The sequence below is a fragment of the Amia ocellicauda genome, chromosome 1, assembly GCF_036373705.1.
Source record: "Amia ocellicauda isolate fAmiCal2 chromosome 1, fAmiCal2.hap1, whole genome shotgun sequence".
NCBI lineage: Eukaryota > Metazoa > Chordata > Actinopteri > Amiiformes > Amiidae > Amia > Amia ocellicauda.
Genome location: NC_089850.1, coordinates 61,741,051 through 61,760,189, shown reverse-complemented (window position 1 = coordinate 61,760,189; position 19,139 = coordinate 61,741,051). Strand labels below are relative to the sequence as shown.

Sequence of the window (19,139 nt, the reverse complement as noted above, 5' to 3'; positions counted from 1 at the left end):
TGGCCATGTCACTGCAGCTGGATTCTGCAGAAGGAAGACAGAGTGAAGAGGGGAGAGAGGGAAGGAGGGATGGGGTGAGAGCAGATCACACACAGCAGCTGGTTGAGTAATAGTTTTATTTGATAGATACATCTGTAGATACATTTCTGAAGCCAAGGCGCCGAGGCTCCTGGATCCCAGGCCAGCACTACCCCCCCGCCGGGCTGGTACGGCTACCCTACTCCAGGAGCAGTTGTGTGAAGACTAGAGTGCCCTTCTCCCCCGCCCTCAACACACACTCTCCCCATGAGGAAGGGATCGTACAGTACTGTCCCGTTCAATGCAGGAGTACAAAGTTTGTCCAGTCCATTCCAGTCCAGTTCAATATAGTACACTAGGGTCCAGTCCAGGTCAATATAATACAATCCAGTCCATTAATGTACATTATAGTTCAGTCCAGTCTACTGCAGTACAGGAGTCCAGAGTTATGCCAGTCCAGTATAATAGAGTCCAGTCTAGTGCTGCAGCTGCACTCGAGTCAACTCGGTGGGCCATGCTCAGCCTGTGGCCGCAGCTGGGGAAGCTGCACCCCTGTGGCCTCCGTCTTGGCTCCAGCTTCCCCCACCGAGGCACTAGTGGAGCAGCACCGGCAGATACAGCGGGGTGCAGCAGCAGCGCAGTTGGGGCGCAGCAGCAGCGCAGTTGGGGCGCAGAGGGAGGTGAAGCAGCAACACACAGCCATAGCGGTATGGACGACCACGTACACACACGCACACACACACACACACACTGACCTCACTCTGTTCAGTCAGCCCATGCTCTGCTGCCTGTGTCACATGATGGGAGCAGTAGCGTCCTGTGAGCACCCCCCCACACTGCGCCACTGTCCTGGACAATCACACATATGGACAGATGGAGACAGGCGGGGGGGGCACGCACTCATGTATTGCCTTACTGAGGATGCTCTCAGCCAAGCAGTGGCTCACAGATGTGCAGCTCCTTTCGTTACACGCTCTACTCCTGTGCAGCCATCGCCTATTATTGTTAAAGCTCTCCTGGTCTGGTCCAATTCAGCATGTAGTAGTGTCTACACAGACAGCCACCCCATGCACACTGCACACACACCCCTGCCTACCACACTGACACAAGCCTCCATTAACACCCTAAAGTCATGCAGTGTTGGGGGCTGCTCCCATTTGTGCTTGGTGTTTCATCACACTTCAGTCCCCCACAGGGCTTGTGGTTATGATACGGGTAGGCAGGGAGGCACACACACACACACACACAACTTACAATGGAACAAAATAGTGATTATACTCGCACTGACCACCAAATAAAAAGTCATTAAAATACAAAGCGAGGTGTAATAATAATAATACTGGTTAAGAATATTGCAAAGCATGTCCGTGTGGCTTGAGGTAAACTTGTACAGCCAAACTAACATTGTACACAATCTCTCATTCGCTCTATTCAACACTCCCTCCCTCCCTCTCTCCAATTGAAGATCCACTCTCTCTTCCCCATCTCTTTCTCAAAGCTGACTGAAATGCAAAATAAATGAAATACCTTTTACACTGTACTGCCCATCGTCCGTCAGTACAATCCATCACACCCCCAATGCGTTACAGCGTCAAAACTTAGCAAGACAACAAACAATGACAATTTCCCAGCATTCAATGAGCTTCTATCAGAATCCTGAGTACAGACTTCAGAATGGAGATCTCTCTGTGTCAGGAGTGTCTGTGGGGTCTGTATTAGGGTCTGTGTGTCAGGAGTGTCTGTGGGGTCTGTATTAGGGTCTGTGTGTCAGGAGTGTCTGTGGGGTCTGTATTAGGGTCTGTGTGTCAGGAGTGTCTGTGGGGTCTGTATTAGGGTCTGTGTGTCAGGAGTGTCTGTGGGGTCTGTATTAGGGTCTGTGTGTCAGGAGTGTCTGTGGGGTCTGTATTAGGGTCTGTGTGTCTCTGTGTCAGGAGTGTCTGTGGGGTCTGTATTAGGGTCTGTGTGTCAGGAGTGTCTGTGGGGTCTGTATTAGGGTCTGTGTGTCTCTGTACACAGACAGACTGAATAGAAACTCAAAGGTTAACTTAGTTACGCTTCTTACACTGCTGTGGTTAACAAGGTGGCCTGGATCACACGTTTAATTGGTTAATTGGTCTGATTGGGGGAGATCAGGAGGAGGAAGATGAGGAGGATGGAGGGGGGGGCGCTCTCTTCTTCTCTCTGTCCGAGTCCTCACTCTCCTCCCCGGCCGCTGAGACGGGCGAGGGAGACTCCCTGAGAGAGAGAGAGATGTATTTATTAGTACAGTATAGGCAAGCTGACTGAAACACACAAAGTGTACAGTAGTGTGTGTTCAGTACCCGTCTCCGGTCTGGGTGATCAGCCTCCTGCAGGTCTCCATCTGTACATCCAGCCCTCTCTTCATGCTGCACATCTCCATGTACTCGTGCAGGTGTCTGTTCATGTCGCTCTTCGCATTGGCCAACTCAAGCTACACGCACAGACATGCAGAGACATAAGGTTTTTATAGGTGGTAAGCAGGGGATAAAATTAACTTTTTTTGGCCACTAGCCACCGTTTTTTCCTTCTACCAGCCACTTGGTATTTTTACCAGCCAAAGGCAAACACCACCAAAAATGCACGAGGGTGCGTACATGTGTGGTGAACATGTTAAAACGTGGCATTTATTCAGGTAATTAAACAAATGCTATAACAGAAGCTAATCGCACACCTGTATAGACTCTTACACAGGTGTGTATGAGGGAAAAGGATCTGGACAGAAACAACATGCTCCCACACAGTTTCTACTTGCAAGTGTTATAAGGTCTTTGACCAAAACATTGCATTCTATTGAATTATAACACTTGCAAGTAGAGACCGTGTGCGGGAGCATCGTTTTCAAATTAATCAATCACACAGGAAATAACATGGCAGCTAATGGGGATCTGTATCAACACACTAAACTAACACATCAGAAGGGGTGTTATATGGTGACACACTGTCGCTCTTCATACTCCTCTTCCTCTTGCATAATCTGACACCTGCTTTATCAACTGAGAATTCCAGGGCTGAGAGAGATCTGTGGTTGGGTAAAAAATATATCATCTCTAGGAATGATGACAGACCGTAACATCCTTTTCAGTGGTCAATACCATGCCTAAATTCTGCCAGCAACGGCACAATGTAAACAAAGTGCACGTTTCTCTTCAGCAGAATGAATACGTTGTAATTGATGCACTTGATGTACACTTATCTAACATAACAACTTTGATAAATACAGTGAGGGAAAAAAGTATTTGACCCTCTGCTGATTTTGTACGTTTGCCCACTGACAAAGAAATGATCAGTCTATAATTTTAATGGTTGGTGTATTTTAACAGTGAGAGACAGAATAACAACAACAAAATCCAGAAAAACGCATTTCAAAAAAGTTATAAATTCATTTGCATGTTAATGAGGGAAATAAGTATTTGACCCCTTCGACTTAGTACTTGGTGGCAAAACCCTTGTTGGCAATCACAGAGGTCAGATGTTTCTTGTAGTTGGCCACCAGGTTTGCACACATCTCAGGAGGGATTTTGTCCCACTCCTCTTTGCAGATCCTCTCCAAGTCATTAAGGTTTCGAGGCTGACGTTTGGCAACTCGAACCTTCAGCTCCCTCCACAGATTTTCTATGGGATTAAGGTCTGGAGACTGGCTAGGCCACTCCAGGACCTTAATGTGCTTCTTCTTGAGCCACTCCTTTGTTGCCTTGGCTGTGTGTTTTGGGTCATTGTCACGCTGGAATACCCATCCACGACCCATTTTCAATGCCCTGGCTGAGGGAAGGAGGTTCTCACCCAAGATTTGACGGTACATGGCCCCGTCCATCGTCGCTTTGATGCGGTGCAGTTGTCCTGTCCCCTTAGCAGAAAAACACCCCCAAAGCATAATGTTTCCACCTCCATGTTTGACAGTGGGGATGGTGTTCTTGGGGTCATTCCTCCTCCTCCAAACGCGGCGAGTTGAGTTGATGCCAAAGAGCTCGATTTTGGTCTCATCTGACCACAACACTTTCACCCAGTTCTCCTCTGAATCATTCAGATGTTCATTGGCAAACTTCAGACGGGCCTGTACATGTGCTTTCTTGAGCAGGGGGACCTTGCGGGCGCTGCAGGATTTCAGTCCAATTGTTTTCTTGGTGACTATGGTCCCAGCTGCCTTGAGATCATTAACAAGATCCTCTCGTGTAGTTCTGGGCTGATTCCTCACCGTTCTCTTGATCATTGAAACTCCACGAGGTGAGATCTTGCATGGAGCCCCAGACCGAGGGAGACTGATAGTTATTTTGTGTTTCTTCCATTTACGAATAATCGCACCAACTGTTGTCACCTTCTCACAAAGCTGCTTGGCGATGGTCTTGTAGCCCATTCCAGCCTTTAGGTCTACAATCTTGTCCCTGATATCCTTGGACAGCTCTTTGGTCTTGGCCATGGTGGAGAGTTTGGAATCTGATTGATTGATTGCTTCTGTGGACAGGTGTCTTTTATACAGGTAACGAGCTGAGATTAGGAGCACTCCCTTTAAGAGAGTGCTCCTAATCTCAGCTCGTTACCTGTATAAAAGACACCTGGGAGCCAGAAATCTTGCTGATTGATAGGGGATCAAATACTTATTTCCCTCATTAACATGCAAATCAATGTATAACTTTTTTGAAATGCATTTTTCTGGATTTTTTTGTTGTTATTCTGTCTCTCACTGTTAAAATACACCTACCATTAAAATTATAGACTGATCATTTCTTTGTCAGTGGGCAAACGTACAAAATCAGCAGGGGATCAAATACTTTTTTCCCTCACTGTAAATATCTGATAAAATACATTATTAGAAGCCATATGGAAATGGCATAATAACAGCAGACCTGTCAGGTCTCACGCATTGTGTCAGACTCTTGTATTATTGTCCCGACATCAGCACAACTGTTTATTGTCACAATTTCAAATTAACTATACAGGTTGTGACTATCTGTTTTATAAAGGAATATTTAGCAGTTACAGCTGTAACTGACCGACCAATATGTTTTTCTTTCATTTTTTATACATTTTCATTCATTTGCCAGTTTAGCAATGCGAGCTGCAATGAAAATGCCTTAACATTAGCGTCTTTGTGGCAATGTTCTCCGGTCACAACAGCGAAATACAAAATGTATAAGACCTATCTAGCAATCTAATTTATACAGTCTAATTGACTAAACAATTGACTGTTCCTGTCCACACGACACTCAGACTCCGCTCTGCGTTCGGAAACACACCTGTGTGTTCCAGTTCCAGGGAATACAAAATAATATTACACACACAACCAGCTATTGCTGATTAATGTGTTTGTTGCTCCTCTTTCCTTTTCTGTCATATTATAATTCTGAATCACTTTGATCCAGGTAATTAAAAAGCCAGTAATTATGTCTGAAAACTAATTAAAAGTCATTATTTTTCAAAAAATATTGCGGTTTGCCAAATCAAATAACATACCAACACTACAGTGTCAACAAATTAATTCGTATTTTGAAACAAACTGACAAATACTCTATCAGAAACTAAAAGTTGAGCTGTAGCCATACAGTGGATAAAGACTACATTTCCCTTCACCCCTTGCTACAAGTGCCCAGACACTCGGGTGATAATGCAGTATAGATCATCTATTTCCTGCTCTTATCAAAAAAGGCAGGAGACACTCCAGCACAGGGGGGAGCAAGGGTTCATGGGTAATGTAATGTCAGTCAGGTGATTGCATTCTGCGTAATGGAGTCATGTAAAAGTGTCTCACCTCTATCTGGTCGATGGTCTCCTGGTACTCTCTCTCTCTGGACTTGAACAGACACTCTGTGTCCTTAATCACCTTCTCCAGACACTCCTCCGGCTGAGAGAGAGGGAGAGAGAGAGTGTCAGTCAGTGTGTCAGGCACGCAGGCAGGCAGGCAGGCAGGCAGTGCATCAGGCACGCAGGCAGGCAGGCAGTGCGTACCTCTCCCTGCGTCTCCAGACTGTACCCAGACAGGTCGTCCCACAGCAACAGCGTCTCCTCCGTCTCCTCCCAGGCCAGAGAGTCACAGTCATCCTCAAACTCACATTCCCTCCTGGAGAGACAGAGACAGAGCTTCAGCTTCGCCCGGCCCGCCCTGAGCCACTACAGTCAGCTGACTCCATTAGTAAATCAATTTATTCAACTACTTCTACTCATAAGCTTTTTGTCACAGTTTTAAATCAAAACGCATTATCCTCAGGGCTCCAGACTGCGACTAAAATGGCTGCCAACGCCCCCAACATTTAAATTTGGCAAGTACACTTCAAGTCCATTCGCCAGTGGCAACACACACCAAAGGTTTGCGATATGAGCTTGTGTATTCAGTGACGAATCGACCGCATGGTGTCTTTCGCCACCAACCTGCAATGACTTCATGAACTTGTACGTTGTCTGCGTCTTCAGTTCACTGTTTCAACAGCTTAGTAAAATAAGCAAATCAAAGGTCCTCTAAAATCCATTAAAACGCGATGCATCATGGGAATGTAAAGAGTTCTACACTATTCCCCCCAAATCTATACAAGGTAAAACCTGCCTCATCTCTTATTCCGAGCTCTCTCTCTCTCTCAACTATCTCGTTTAAGTACAGGATCATTGTTAGAACATGTCTGGGCATTGTGGGAAATGTCTTATTTAAAGACACTGTGGATCTGCAGCCCAACTCACAGCTGGTTGAGCATTCTCTGCATCTCCTCATTGATCTGGCTGGCTGAGGAGCCTCCAATCTCCTCCTTGGCCTCGCCCCCCTCACTCTCAGACACGCTGATCGTCTCCTCCGTCTCACTGCCAGCCGTGGGAGCGGCCTGTTTCCGAGGGCGACGGCCAATAGTGGAGGGAGGGGTGGACACCTAGAGAGAGAAAAGAAAAACACATGACTGACTGGACACTACAGTACATTAACACTGACTGACTGACTGGACACTACAGTACATTAACACTGACTGACTGGACACTACAGCACATTAACACTGACTGGACACTACAGCACATTAACACTGACTGGACACTACAGCACATTAACACTGACTGGACACTACAGCACATTAACACTGACTGACTGACTGGACACTACAGTACATTAACACTGACTGACTGGACACTACAGTACATTAACACTGACTGACTGGACACTACAGTACATTAACACTGACTGACTGGACACTACAGTACATTAACACTGACTGACTGGACACTACAGCACATTAACCCTGACTGACTGACTGGACACTACAGCACATTAACACTGACTGACTGACTGACCTGGAAGATCTTGATCATGTCCTCACAGTTCCTCTGCTGGGCGACGTCACAGAGCCGCGCGGTGATGTCGATGCGCCGGCAGATATCCATGTCCACCTTCATGGCCTTCTCCTGGATCTTACTGTCCAGCTCAGACAGGTTCTGTATGGGGCAGATTACACATCTAATTGACATCGGCACATCTGATCCTGGGAGTGTGTGGCTTGACCGGCTCAAGTCCCAGCATGCACTGCGGCGAGTGTTTTAGAGACAGGGCAGACACACAGTGCAGCAGACAGGAGAGCATGTCCTGCTGCCGTATCATAAACACAGTACTGTTAAAACTAACACTAAATTGCAGACCTGCATCAGATCAGAGAGCCTTCCTTCCATACTACACGTACAATAGTTAAAATCAACACTAAATGGCTTGTTACTGTATCATAGCAAACAATACAGAATTGTGATTTAATTTAAAATGCTTCGGCTGCCAAAAGTAACTTATTTCATGTCTGCAAGAAATGTGTGTAGCCATGTTTATGTACGATGCTTCGGTTTCGAAAAAATACGCAAGTGCGTTGGTTTGACTTGTTATAATAACTCGGGACTAATATAATAAATGCACATAGTGCAGAGTGGACTTGGACCCTGTGGCGGCTGAAAACGCAGCTCCACTGATCCGGATCAGATGTTCCGATGCATTTGATCTGGATCAGAAATGGCTGTGTAAACGCACCTAATGCAGGAAGGGCAGAACTGGGCCAATGTCCACTGATAATCAGAATTCAAAAGAGGGCAGCATTTAAAAACAGCACCCCCACTCCAGCACCAACCAGAGCCGAGCAAAGAACAGAGCCGTCCCCCCTGTCCCCCGGTCCGCTTCACTGAATTACACTAACACCAGGTCACTATTCAACCAATAAGAGTTCACAGCATCAGAACTAGGGATGCAAAGAGTCAGAAACTTTCTGGAATATTTCCATGGGAAGTTAAAGCGACACTTTGGTATTTGGGCACTTGAGCTGGATTTCTTACTCACCCAGTCATACACATCCAGAGAAACCATTTTTAATTCTGTGCGTCCAGTTTGAAGGAATTATAATTTTTCGTTTCATCAGCTGAGCACTGAGCACTGATCACTGAGCATAATGGAAGTCAGTGGTCTCAAATCACAGACTCAAACTGGCTAATACCTTTTAAATACTCAAAAGCTGGGTGGAGCACATTTGTACATTAGAGTTTGTATAGACTTGTATAGAATACTTAAAGTAATTAAATAACAGAACAGAAAAACAAATCTCACCAAACTATGCTTGTCCTGAGCTGTGATGAGGCGACGCAAGGATATGCTCCCTGTGTGCGAATGGAAACAGAGCAGGCAGAAAAGGAAGGAGTCCATCCACCAGGAAGTATGTGGAAACTATTTTCTTAAGATTACCAGTAAATTAATTTATTGAAGTAGTTATTTACGATTTATAGTATTGTAAGATTGCAAATGACAAACAGCCCAGCTTATATAAGACATTAGACGGCTTTTGAGAGTCTGCGTTTTGAGACCATTGATTTCCATTAAGTGCTGAGCTAACGAAACGAAAAATTATAATTCCCTCAAACTGGTATTTGGGCACTTGATTTCTTATTCACCCAGAGTCACACAAATCCAGGGAAACCTTCTGCATCCAAAGTCTCTTTAAGCCCGGGGATTTCCCCCAATTTCATCAGAAAATGTTGGCTTATGATAGTGAACTGTTTTTCTTTTTGAGGGGAACACGTAATAAGGCAATTCTAGGTCTTGTGGCATGTTTTGGTTCAAATATCCCCACTGAATGTGAATCACAGGAGCAGCAGATCCGTGCACTGATGCAGAGCTACTGAGCTACACAACTGCATGCTGTCATTACTGGGGTGGATGTTTTATATGACACAGTATTTCAGTAAATTAGCAAATAGTAGTTGCTTAACTCATTAATAAGCGACGTGTTCACAGGGTTTAGAAATTGTTGATTTGGGGTGGCCTATGCAAAGTGGACTGGGGCTCCACAGGACCAGGGCTGGAGACCACTGGCCAGAACACAAGCACTCAAACAATGCATTAACAGAGAAATGCACACCTTCAGCCACACAGGCTTTCCACCTACAAAGGCATCTGATATCTGGAACCTGCTGATATAGCTTGCAAGCCTTAAAATAATAACCAGAAGTTGCATACAACTTTTATCAGCAGTCATTCCAGGTAAAACTTGGTCACTGCCTTCAATGTCGATTGTTAAATCAGCAGCTTTATATAAATACTTTGCTTTAGGCTACTATCGTTTTACAGATTATGTTAAAAAGGTATATTTTGGAGGGGTTCAACTAATTTGTTGATTTTTTATTTCCGTCAGAAGGGTTAGCAATTATGTCTACTTTTGAGAAAGTAAAAAGTTACTGATTCTGTCTGCATAAGACGTGGTGAATACAGCCTGTGCAACTAACCCCTACATTTCCATTTTATTCCTGAAATTTCCCATGGAAAGTTTCCACCCATAAATATTCTCAAAATGCTGCAAACCTAATCAGAACAACTGAAACATGGGACACAGAAACGCACTGCCTGGTGCAAAAAAAAAAACACAGACTGTGACCCCGGAGATGAAACACACAGAACTGCCCTGACAGAGCGAAGCGCTCGCTGTGCCGCGAGAGGAGAGGAGCTGACTTGGCAGCCTGCTTTACTGTGGCGGGGACAGGGAGGGACCGGGATCGGGATCCTTCTCCATTTCATTCAGCTGTTGCTCTTTTTGCTTTTACAACTCATAGAATGTTCAATTTTCTGATCATTTTCTATGCTGATGTTTAATGCTTTTGCAATCCAAGCATGCACATAACACGCCATCAACTGTCAGAGGGAGACGCAGAGGGAGACTCACATTGCTCATCAGACTCTTGAAGACGACCAGCTCCGCCTTCAGCTGCTGCACACGCACAGTCAGCTCGTCCTGACAGGCCTCGCTCTCCTGCAGGTCCTGCACACACCAACCACACGGACAACGACAAGCCATCAGGAGATGTGTCGTCCCCCCCCCCCCAAGTTGTGGACATTTTTGACACACACACACACACACACACACACACACACACACTACCTCCTGTAGCTCATTGATTCTTTCCTGCATCTCCACCCTGACTGAGTACTCCTCCTCCCATCTGTAAACAGAACCACAGCTCGTTAGTACCAATCAATTAACTCATTAGCACATCACACAACAGCCCCAGCCCCAGCCCCAAAGCCCCACTGTCCACCACACTCCTCTCTGTGTCTGGAAAACCACAGTTCCCATGTTGCATTGGGGCCGGGAGCACGATTATTAAGGGCAGTTTCATTCGTCAGGTGCCCCACCGGTGACCCGCTGCGATTAATCCACTGGACGGGTCACCAGACTCTCCAGGAGAAAGAACCGCCGAGACTCAACATGGCCGCCCATGCCGAGTCCTCCAGCCTGGACTGTGGAGACCCGTACCGCGGCTGTAATTGCACACTTGAGTACTACAGAGGAAGAGGAGGAGCGCACAACCAAATACAGTACATTAGGACGATTAGCTTACTATCCACAGTTAAGTGCATGGTCCATAGTATGCGATTTAAGCTCCAGTCTGATATATCAGTGACCCGGAGAGACATGAGGAGAATCAGATCATAACATGAGTCAACAACTGCCAGGCATCATGGGAAATGTAGTAATCTGTCCAGGAGATATCGCTCTAAACACTGTCAGTTCAGCGGGTGTTAGATGGGATCTGGGTGCCTGTCTCTTTAAACACAGGCAGTTCAGTGGCTGGTATAAGGGGATCTGTGCGGCTGTCTCTTTAAAAATAGTTTGTAAGTCTGTAATTATGTGTTCTTTATGCAACACACTAACTGGAAACACATGGCTGACACGCAAAGGGACACAGAAGATTTGAGACAGGAGGGTCAATATGGTATACTGCCTGCACACTACAGTCCATTAACACAGACTGGACACTAGGACATTCATGCTGACAGAGACTGAGTGAGTCAGTGAGAGAGAGAGAGACAGGGGTGACACACTTCTCCTGCAAGGACGTCAGCCAATAACTACGCAAGCACAACATACTGCAATGCAGATACTGACATAGGGGGGAGAGAGTGAGAGAGAGGGGAGGGGAGAGAGGGAGGGAGAGAGAGAGAGATAGTTGCTACTTACACTAAATAATACAGTTTATTGCTGTAATGCTGTAGTAGTGTAGTACAGAGTAGTGTAGTATATAAGTTTAGGTTTGTAGACTACCGTATTTTACTGTATTACATTACAATGTACTCTACCACACCATACTGTGTGATGTAATAGTGCAATGTAGTTTAGTCCAGTATAGTACATCACTACACTATATTATACTACAGTACACTATACTGCACCACACAAAGACCCCTCTCTCTCAGTGACCACGGCTCCATAGGAAGACAACACAATCCAGGACACAACACTGTGCACCAACAGCACGTATATAACACACAATACAGATCCCTACAGGACAGTAGAATGTATTACAGTACAGACTGCACTGTAGTAAAGTGTAGTGTTCTGTATTGTAGCATAGAGCAGTGTGTGCACTTAGTGTAGTACAATGAAGTGCAGTGCAGTGCAGTGTATGGACGCCCTACTAACACACATTGCCACAATGTTCTGGCAACAGCAGTGAGTGCAGTGTAATGTGCAGTGTGTACAACTATGCAGTGTGCTATACTGTAGTATAGTATACAGTGCAGTGAAGTGTAGTGTACTAGTTTAAGGTACTTTAGTGTAGTGTGTACTGTATTTTAGTGTAGCATCGTATACTACAATGTAGTGTACTGTACCCTATTGTAGTGTACTACAGTTCAGTGCCGTTTATAGTTTACTATACTGAACTGTACAGCACTGGGAGACAAGCCGCAACTCACCACCACCACCACCACCAACAACCCCCATCATCCTCCTCCTCATCAACACTCACCGGCGCTTATACTCGTCTCTCTCCCGCTTCACCTTGGCCAGCACGTTGTACAGCGCCCTGATCTCCGGCGTGATGGTGTCGATCTGGACCCCGACGCCGTCCGGGTGCACCCACGACACCCCGGGCCCGGACACCCGCGTCTCCAGCCCGGGGCCCAACTTGCGTGTGTGGTTATAGGACCAGATCGTGCCCGGCATAAAGCGGGGCGGCGGGTTGGTGGAGACGCCGACGCTGGTGCCGCTGTTGGCGTTGCCGCCGGGGTCGCTGAGGTTCGAGTTGGGGTCGTCGCTGGGATTCGCCGCGGGGGTACCGGTGGCTCTGGCGCTGGGCTCCAGGGTCAGGACGGTGGTGAGGCTCGGGGTGAAGATGGACGTGCTGCGGTAGGCCGTGTTGTTGGAGTTGGAGAAGTTGGACAGCCCGGTGCGCAGAGGGATGGGTCCCACGAAGCCGGTCTGGACCCCTTGTTCCTTGGTCTGCGGCCTAGCCGAGTCCCCGGTTCCGTCAGCGCCCCGGGCCCCACTGCCGTCTAACGCCTGCTGCAGCTGCTTCTCCAGGATCTTATTCCTGCGCTCCAGTTCGTGGACTTTGGCCAGGAAGCAGCGGAAGCGCAGGTTGAGGGTCTTCAGGACGCTGATGTTGGAGCCCAGGTCGTTGCGCAGGGCCATGGCCGGCGGCGGTGGCGGCGGTGGGGGAGCAGCGGAACGGTAGGGCGCGTTGTTGAGGTGGAAGTAGGCGAGCCCCGGCGGCAGGGCGCTCAAATCGAGCCCGGGGATGCAGTCGGCCGAGAAGCCGGGGTGCTCGCCCAGGAGGAAGGCCGGATCCCCCGCGCCGTGAGTCTGTTCCGACAGGAGGCCTGCGGCGAGGTCGGGCTGGCCGGCTTGTTGTTGTTGTTGCTGCTGCTGGAGGAGCTGCTGCTGCTGCTGCTGGAGCAAAAACACGTTCGTGCCCAACAGCGGATTCATGCTACGGGAGAGCGTCAGTCGCTGCAGGTCGGGCATAAAGAACGGTGTGATTCAATGGATTAAAGGCGAATCTCTCGAAATGTTTAATTATTTAAGTAAGTAAGTAATCCAGCCGGGGGAAGAGGGTGAATAAAGACCGAGGACACTTTACAAACGCATCCACTAATATGAAACAACAGACCCGTTGAACGCTGTCGAAGAGCGGCGCACACACATCGGCGGCTCGGAGGCTCTGGCGCTCCGCTGCGCTTTAGCCACTGTCTCCCTCTCCAAAACATGGCTGACTGCGGCTTTTTCTACCGCATGCCTACGAGTAGCAGAGACGTGCAATCTGTACACAGACAGCAGAGACCTCCAGTGGTGGGAAATGAGTGTTGAAGCTGTAACACAATGGACGGGGGGGCATGCAAGACCCTATACAGACCCCCGGCACAGAGAGATGGACACTGTCAAGTCTGGACACAGCAGTGAGACAGACGCTCATTGAACTCGTGTGTTGTCTTGCTAAGGGGGTGAATGGACTGCAGGACTATAGGCAGTACAGTGTAAAAGGCATTTGGTTTATTTTGCATTTAAGTCAGTAGTTAGTGTGAGACACTGTACAGTCTGCAGTGTGTAGTTTCCATTGTGTGTGTGTGTGTGAAACAGTGTCATCGGTGTGTCGATGGGCTCAGGGTCATTAACTGTCCCTGCTCAGACTAGACTGGTTTCTGAGTGGGATCTCGTCAGGAGTTTGTCAGTCTGTGGAAAATCACGGATTCAGTGGATTGAGTTAAAAACAGTGTAGTGTGTGTGTATATATACACACCTTCGAATGATCTCGATGGTGTGTTGTGGTAGTGCTCCCCTTTGTGCTCGGCATTGTGTCGCCGACAGTAGCATCGAAGGTGATGTGTGCTCTTCTTCTGGGATATACGGTAGCACGCCGCCTGACGTCACAGAGTCAACAGAGATGGAATGCAGCCTGCGGCGCGAGCTGTCAGCCGTGATTATTATTATTATTATTATTGATGGATGGAAAAAACTTCATATCAACCGTCAATTACATTTTCCATGATCTGTATCTGCGCGTTGAGGTTGTTGCATAACTCCCCACGTTGTGTACTGTGGATCTGTGTAGCGGACTGCACTAGTGTAATACAGCGTTCTGTTTTGTACTGTACTTGCATCTAATTGCGCTGTATTGTACTCTGCTATGCTGTACTGTATTATCCTGCATTGCACTATATTACACGAGTAATCAAATACACTGAAGTGTATTGCAATGTATTTGTGTTCTGTTTTTAACCCTGAAAACCTTGTGTAAGACAAATTACACTACTTTTACTACTACTACTACTACTAATACTACTACTACTATGATAATGATGATGACATTTAAAAAATGTGGTGTTGTTATTATTAATATGATGATGATTACTGTGAAGCAGAGACACACGCTGACAGGACAGTGAAATGTTGAAAGTGTTTATTGTTACTACAGCTGACAGCAGAGACTCGCAGTGTGGGTCAGTGGGGTCCCCTCGATCAGACAGTGAGATCAGAGCTGTATAGGTGTAGAAGTCAGTGTTGTGTAGTTGTGTATCTCACAGTTGTACTGTTATGTAGCTGTTTATGTCAGAGTTGAACAAAGTGTGTGGTCAGTGATGTGTAGCTTTGTGTCTCAGAGCTGTGTAGATGTGTAGTTTGTTTTGTGTAGCTGGGAGATTGCATAGTTCTGTCACTGAAACCCACTGATGTTTTTCATAAATGTTGATTTAGAACATATAACCTACATTTACTATGTTTACTATGTAGATACTACAATACAACTGTTGCACTACAGATGCCACTGCACTGTATTCTAGCCTAATACCCACATCACTGTATCCCCCATCAAATACAGACTTTAAACACTGACTCAGGTACACAAGAGTAACACAATCACAGTTGTAGCCTATACAGAAACACACACGTTACAAACACCTATCAGCACAATAGACAATTACTTTAGAGAGAGAGACGGAGAGATAAACTGGTCACTGTGTGTGTGTGAGAGAGTGAGTGTGGCAGTGTGTGTGTGTCTCTGTGTTACAGAGAACGTGTGTGAGTCAATGTGACAGTAGCCGTGTGTGTGTTTGTGTGCCTGTGAGTGAGAGTGTTGCAGTGTGTGTGAGTGTGGGAGTGAGTCTCTCTCACCCTTCAAAAGTCACCACAGTAGAAGTGGAGCCCTGGGCTCCTCCTCCTCCTCCTCCTCCCTCCCTCTTTGTAATCATCTGAGTGTCTGGCCCTCCCACGTCCAGACACACCCACCCCATGCCGCTGGGCCAGCACAGGGCGGCCACCCCCGTCTCCCTGTCACTCCCTCGCTCCCCCTCTCTCTCCCTCTCCCTCTGGCTCCCTCGCTCCCCTTCTCTCTCCCTCTCCCTCCATCGCTCCCTCCCTCTGTCAGCGGCGGAGGACTCCGTGTCGGTGCTGCGTCTCCAGCTGCGGAACAAGGAGAGACTGAGACTGCCCTGCTGTCCCCCTGAGGGAGGGAGGGAGGGAGGTTAGAGTCAGAGAGGTACACAGATTGACACACTGACTGACTGACACACTGACTGACCGACACTCTCCCTGTACCTTTACTCACCTCTCTGGCTCACCGATTCACTCTCCTCCCCTCCTCCCTCCTTCCCTCTCCTCCTCCTCCTCCTCCCCCCGGCATCGCCCCACAGGCAGCCACAGCAGCTGGACAGGATGCGGTACACATCGCTCCGAAACTCCCGATTCATCACCTGGTAGATGAAGGGGTTAACGATGCAGTGGGACTTGGCCAGGAGGGCGGGCAGGACGGAGACGCCGGGGGAGATGTTGGAGCTGGACGACCGGCCAGGGATTGTTGGAAACGGGTGTCCCTGCTGCGCCGAGCTGTGATTGGCCCACAGCGGCGGGGGTGGGGCCGTCGTGCCGAATGGCAGCACCGAGGCCACCGCAGCCACCTGCACAGCCTCCACCTCCCTCTCTGACTCGCCGTCTCCTCCCCCCATCAGCGTTGAGAAGAGGGAGACCACCACATAGGGGGTCCAGGACAGCAGGAAGCTGGCACAGATGACAGCAGCGATCTGGGGGAGGGCGAGAGAGAGAGGTAGAGGGGGAGAGGGATGGGAGGAGAGAGAGAGATACGTGATTAGTTCAGTGTACTCACTCACAGTGTAGCGTTATGATGGGTTATTTTGATAAGAGCATTTTAGCTCTGAGCTGAAGCACTGATCCAAAGAAGAGACACTGACAGACACGCAAAGAGACACACACTGAGACAAACTGACAGACACACGCAGAGAGAGACACACTGACAGACACACACAGAGACACACTGAGACACACTGACAGACACACACTGAGACACACTGAGACACACAGACAGACACACACAGAGAGAAACACACACTGAGACACACACAGAGAGACACACTGAGACACATGCAGAGAGACACACACTGAGACACACACTAAGACACACAGACAGACACACACAGAGAGAGACACAAATTGAGACACACTGAGACACACTGACAGACACACACTGAGACACACAGACAGACACACACAGAGAGAAACACACACTGAGACACACACAGAGAGACACACTGAGACACATGCAGAGAGACACACACTGAGACACACACTAAGACACACAGACAGACACACACAGAGAGAGACACAAATTGAGACACACTGAGACACTGACAGACACACGCAGAGATACACACACTGAGACACACTGAGACACACTGACAGACACACACTGAGACACACTGAGACACTGACAGACACACGCAGAGAGACACACTGAGACACACACTAAGACACACAGACAGACACACACAGAGAGAGACACAAATTGAGACACACTGAGACACTGACAGACACACGCAGAGATACACACACTGAGACACACTGAGACACACTGACAGACACACACTGAGACACACTGAGACACTGACAGACACACGCAGAGAGACACACTGAGACACACAGACAGACACACACAGAGAAACACACACTGAGACACACTGTGACACACGCAGAGAGACACACTGAGACACACTCTGAGACACACTGACAGACACACACTAAGACACACAGACAGACACACACAGAGAGAGACACATATTGAGACACACTGACAGACACACACTGAGACACACAGAGAGACACACATTGAGACACACTGACAGACACACACTGAGACACACTGAGACACTGATAGACACACGCAGAGAGACACACAATGAGACACACTGAGACACAGGCAGAGAGACACGCAGAGAGACACACTGAGACACAATGACAGACACACACTGAGACACACTGACAGACAGACACAGACAGAGAGAGACACACACTGACAAACAGACACATACACGTGACACACACACTCACTCAGTACCTTCGTCAGCCTCATCTCCTTCCTATTGTGAGTCACAGTGGAGGCCGGAATGGCAGCAAGGGAGCGACCAGAGCGCTGCACCTGCGGATACAGACAACACAGATGCACTACTGCACAACTACACAACTGTACAACACCTGGATACACAGCTATACAACGCAACACTGAGATATACAACTATACAACTGTACAACACTGGGATACACAGCTATACAACGCAGCACTGAGATATACAACTATACAACTGTACAACACTGGGATACACAGCTATACAACGTAGCACTGATACACTGCTATACAACTGGACAACACTGGGATACACAGCCATAAAACGTAGCACTGATACACTGCTATACAACTGTACAAGACTGGGATACACAGCTATACAACTCTACAACACTGGGATACACAGCTATACAACGCAACACTGAGATATACAACTATACAACTACAACACTGGGATACACAGCTATACAACTGGACAACACTGCGATACACAGCTATACAACTGTACAACACTGGGATACACAGCTATACAACGGAGCACTTAGATATACAACTATACAACTGTACAACACTGGGATACACAGCTATACAACTGTACAACACTGGGATAAAAAGCTATACAACGCAGCACTGATACACTGATATACAACTGTAGAAGACAGGGATACACTACTATACAACGCAGCACTGAGATATACAACTATACAACTGTACAACACTGGGATACACAGCTATACAACGCTGAACTGATACACTGCTATACAACGCAGCACTGATACATTGATATACAACTGTAGAAGACAGGGATACACTACTATACAACGCAGCACTGAGATATACAACTATACAACTGTACAACACTGGGATACACAGCTATACAACTGGACAACACTGGGATACACAGCTATACAACGCAGCACTGATACACTGATATACAACTGTACAACACTGGGATACACAGCTATACAACTGGACAACACTGGGATACACTGCTATACATCGCAGCACTGAGATATACAACTGTACAACACTGGGATGAACAGCTATACAACTGTACAACACCTGGATACACAGCTATACAACTACAACACTGGGATAAACAGCTATACAACGTAGCACTGATACACTGCTATACCACTGGACAACACTGGGATACACAGCTATACAACGCAGCACTGATACACTGCTATACAACTGTACAAGACTGGGATACACAACTATACAACTGTACAACACTGGGATACACAGCTATACATCGCTGCACTAATACACTGCTATACAACTGTACAAGACTGGGATACACTACTATACAACTGGACAACACTGGGATACACAGCTATACAACGCTGCACTAATACACTGCTATACAACTGTACAAGACTGGGATTCACTGCTATACAACTGGACAACACTGGGATACACAGCTATACAACGCAGCACTGAGATATACAACTATACAACTGTACAACACTGGGATACACAGCTATACA

At 47.4% G+C, this 19,139-nt stretch overlaps 2 protein-coding genes across 2 annotated transcripts in view; both read right to left on the bottom strand.

Moving 5' to 3' along the window:
• Nucleotides 1-99: 99 nt before the first annotated feature.
• On the bottom strand, nucleotides 100-13,492 carry iffo1b (intermediate filament family orphan 1b). Its single transcript, XM_066712383.1, has 9 exons — nucleotides 12,271-13,492; nucleotides 10,401-10,461; nucleotides 10,185-10,280; nucleotides 7,297-7,437; nucleotides 6,703-6,884; nucleotides 5,980-6,091; nucleotides 5,783-5,875; nucleotides 2,340-2,470; nucleotides 100-2,253 (listed from the first exon to the last, which is right to left on the bottom strand). Exons 1-9 carry the CDS (start codon nucleotides 13,266-13,268, stop codon nucleotides 2,148-2,150), a joined length of 1,920 nt encoding a protein of 639 aa, XP_066568480.1. The 5' UTR covers nucleotides 13,269-13,492; the 3' UTR covers nucleotides 100-2,147.
• Nucleotides 13,493-15,406: 1,914 nt separating this feature from the next.
• opn9 (opsin 9) overlaps nucleotides 15,407-19,139 on the bottom strand; it is a 48,000-nt gene continuing 44,267 nt past the window's right edge. The window contains exons 6-8 of the mRNA XM_066714541.1: nucleotides 17,644-17,724; nucleotides 15,844-16,315; nucleotides 15,407-15,738 (exon numbers count right to left, since the gene is read on the bottom strand). Of these exons, the coding sequence (XP_066570638.1) occupies nucleotides 15,407-15,738; nucleotides 15,844-16,315; nucleotides 17,644-17,724 (885 nt within the window). The remainder of the gene's footprint in view (nucleotides 15,739-15,843; nucleotides 16,316-17,643; nucleotides 17,725-19,139) is intronic.

What these genes read in the sequence shown, in the direction of transcription:
- iffo1b (XM_066712383.1), bottom strand. Translation starts at nt 13,268, where the DNA reads ATGCCCGACCTGCAGCGACTGACGCTCTCCCGTAGCATGAATCCGCTG. An exon ending in ACATGATCAAGATCTTCCAG is followed by an intron (nt 6,885 to 7,296) that starts GTCAGTCAGTCA and finishes TTCTCTCTCTAG; the next exon opens with GTGTCCACCCCTCCCTCCAC. An exon ending in ATCACCCAGACCGGAGACGG is followed by an intron (nt 2,254 to 2,339) that starts GTACTGAACACA and finishes TCTCTCTCTCAG; the next exon opens with GGAGTCTCCCTCGCCCGTCT.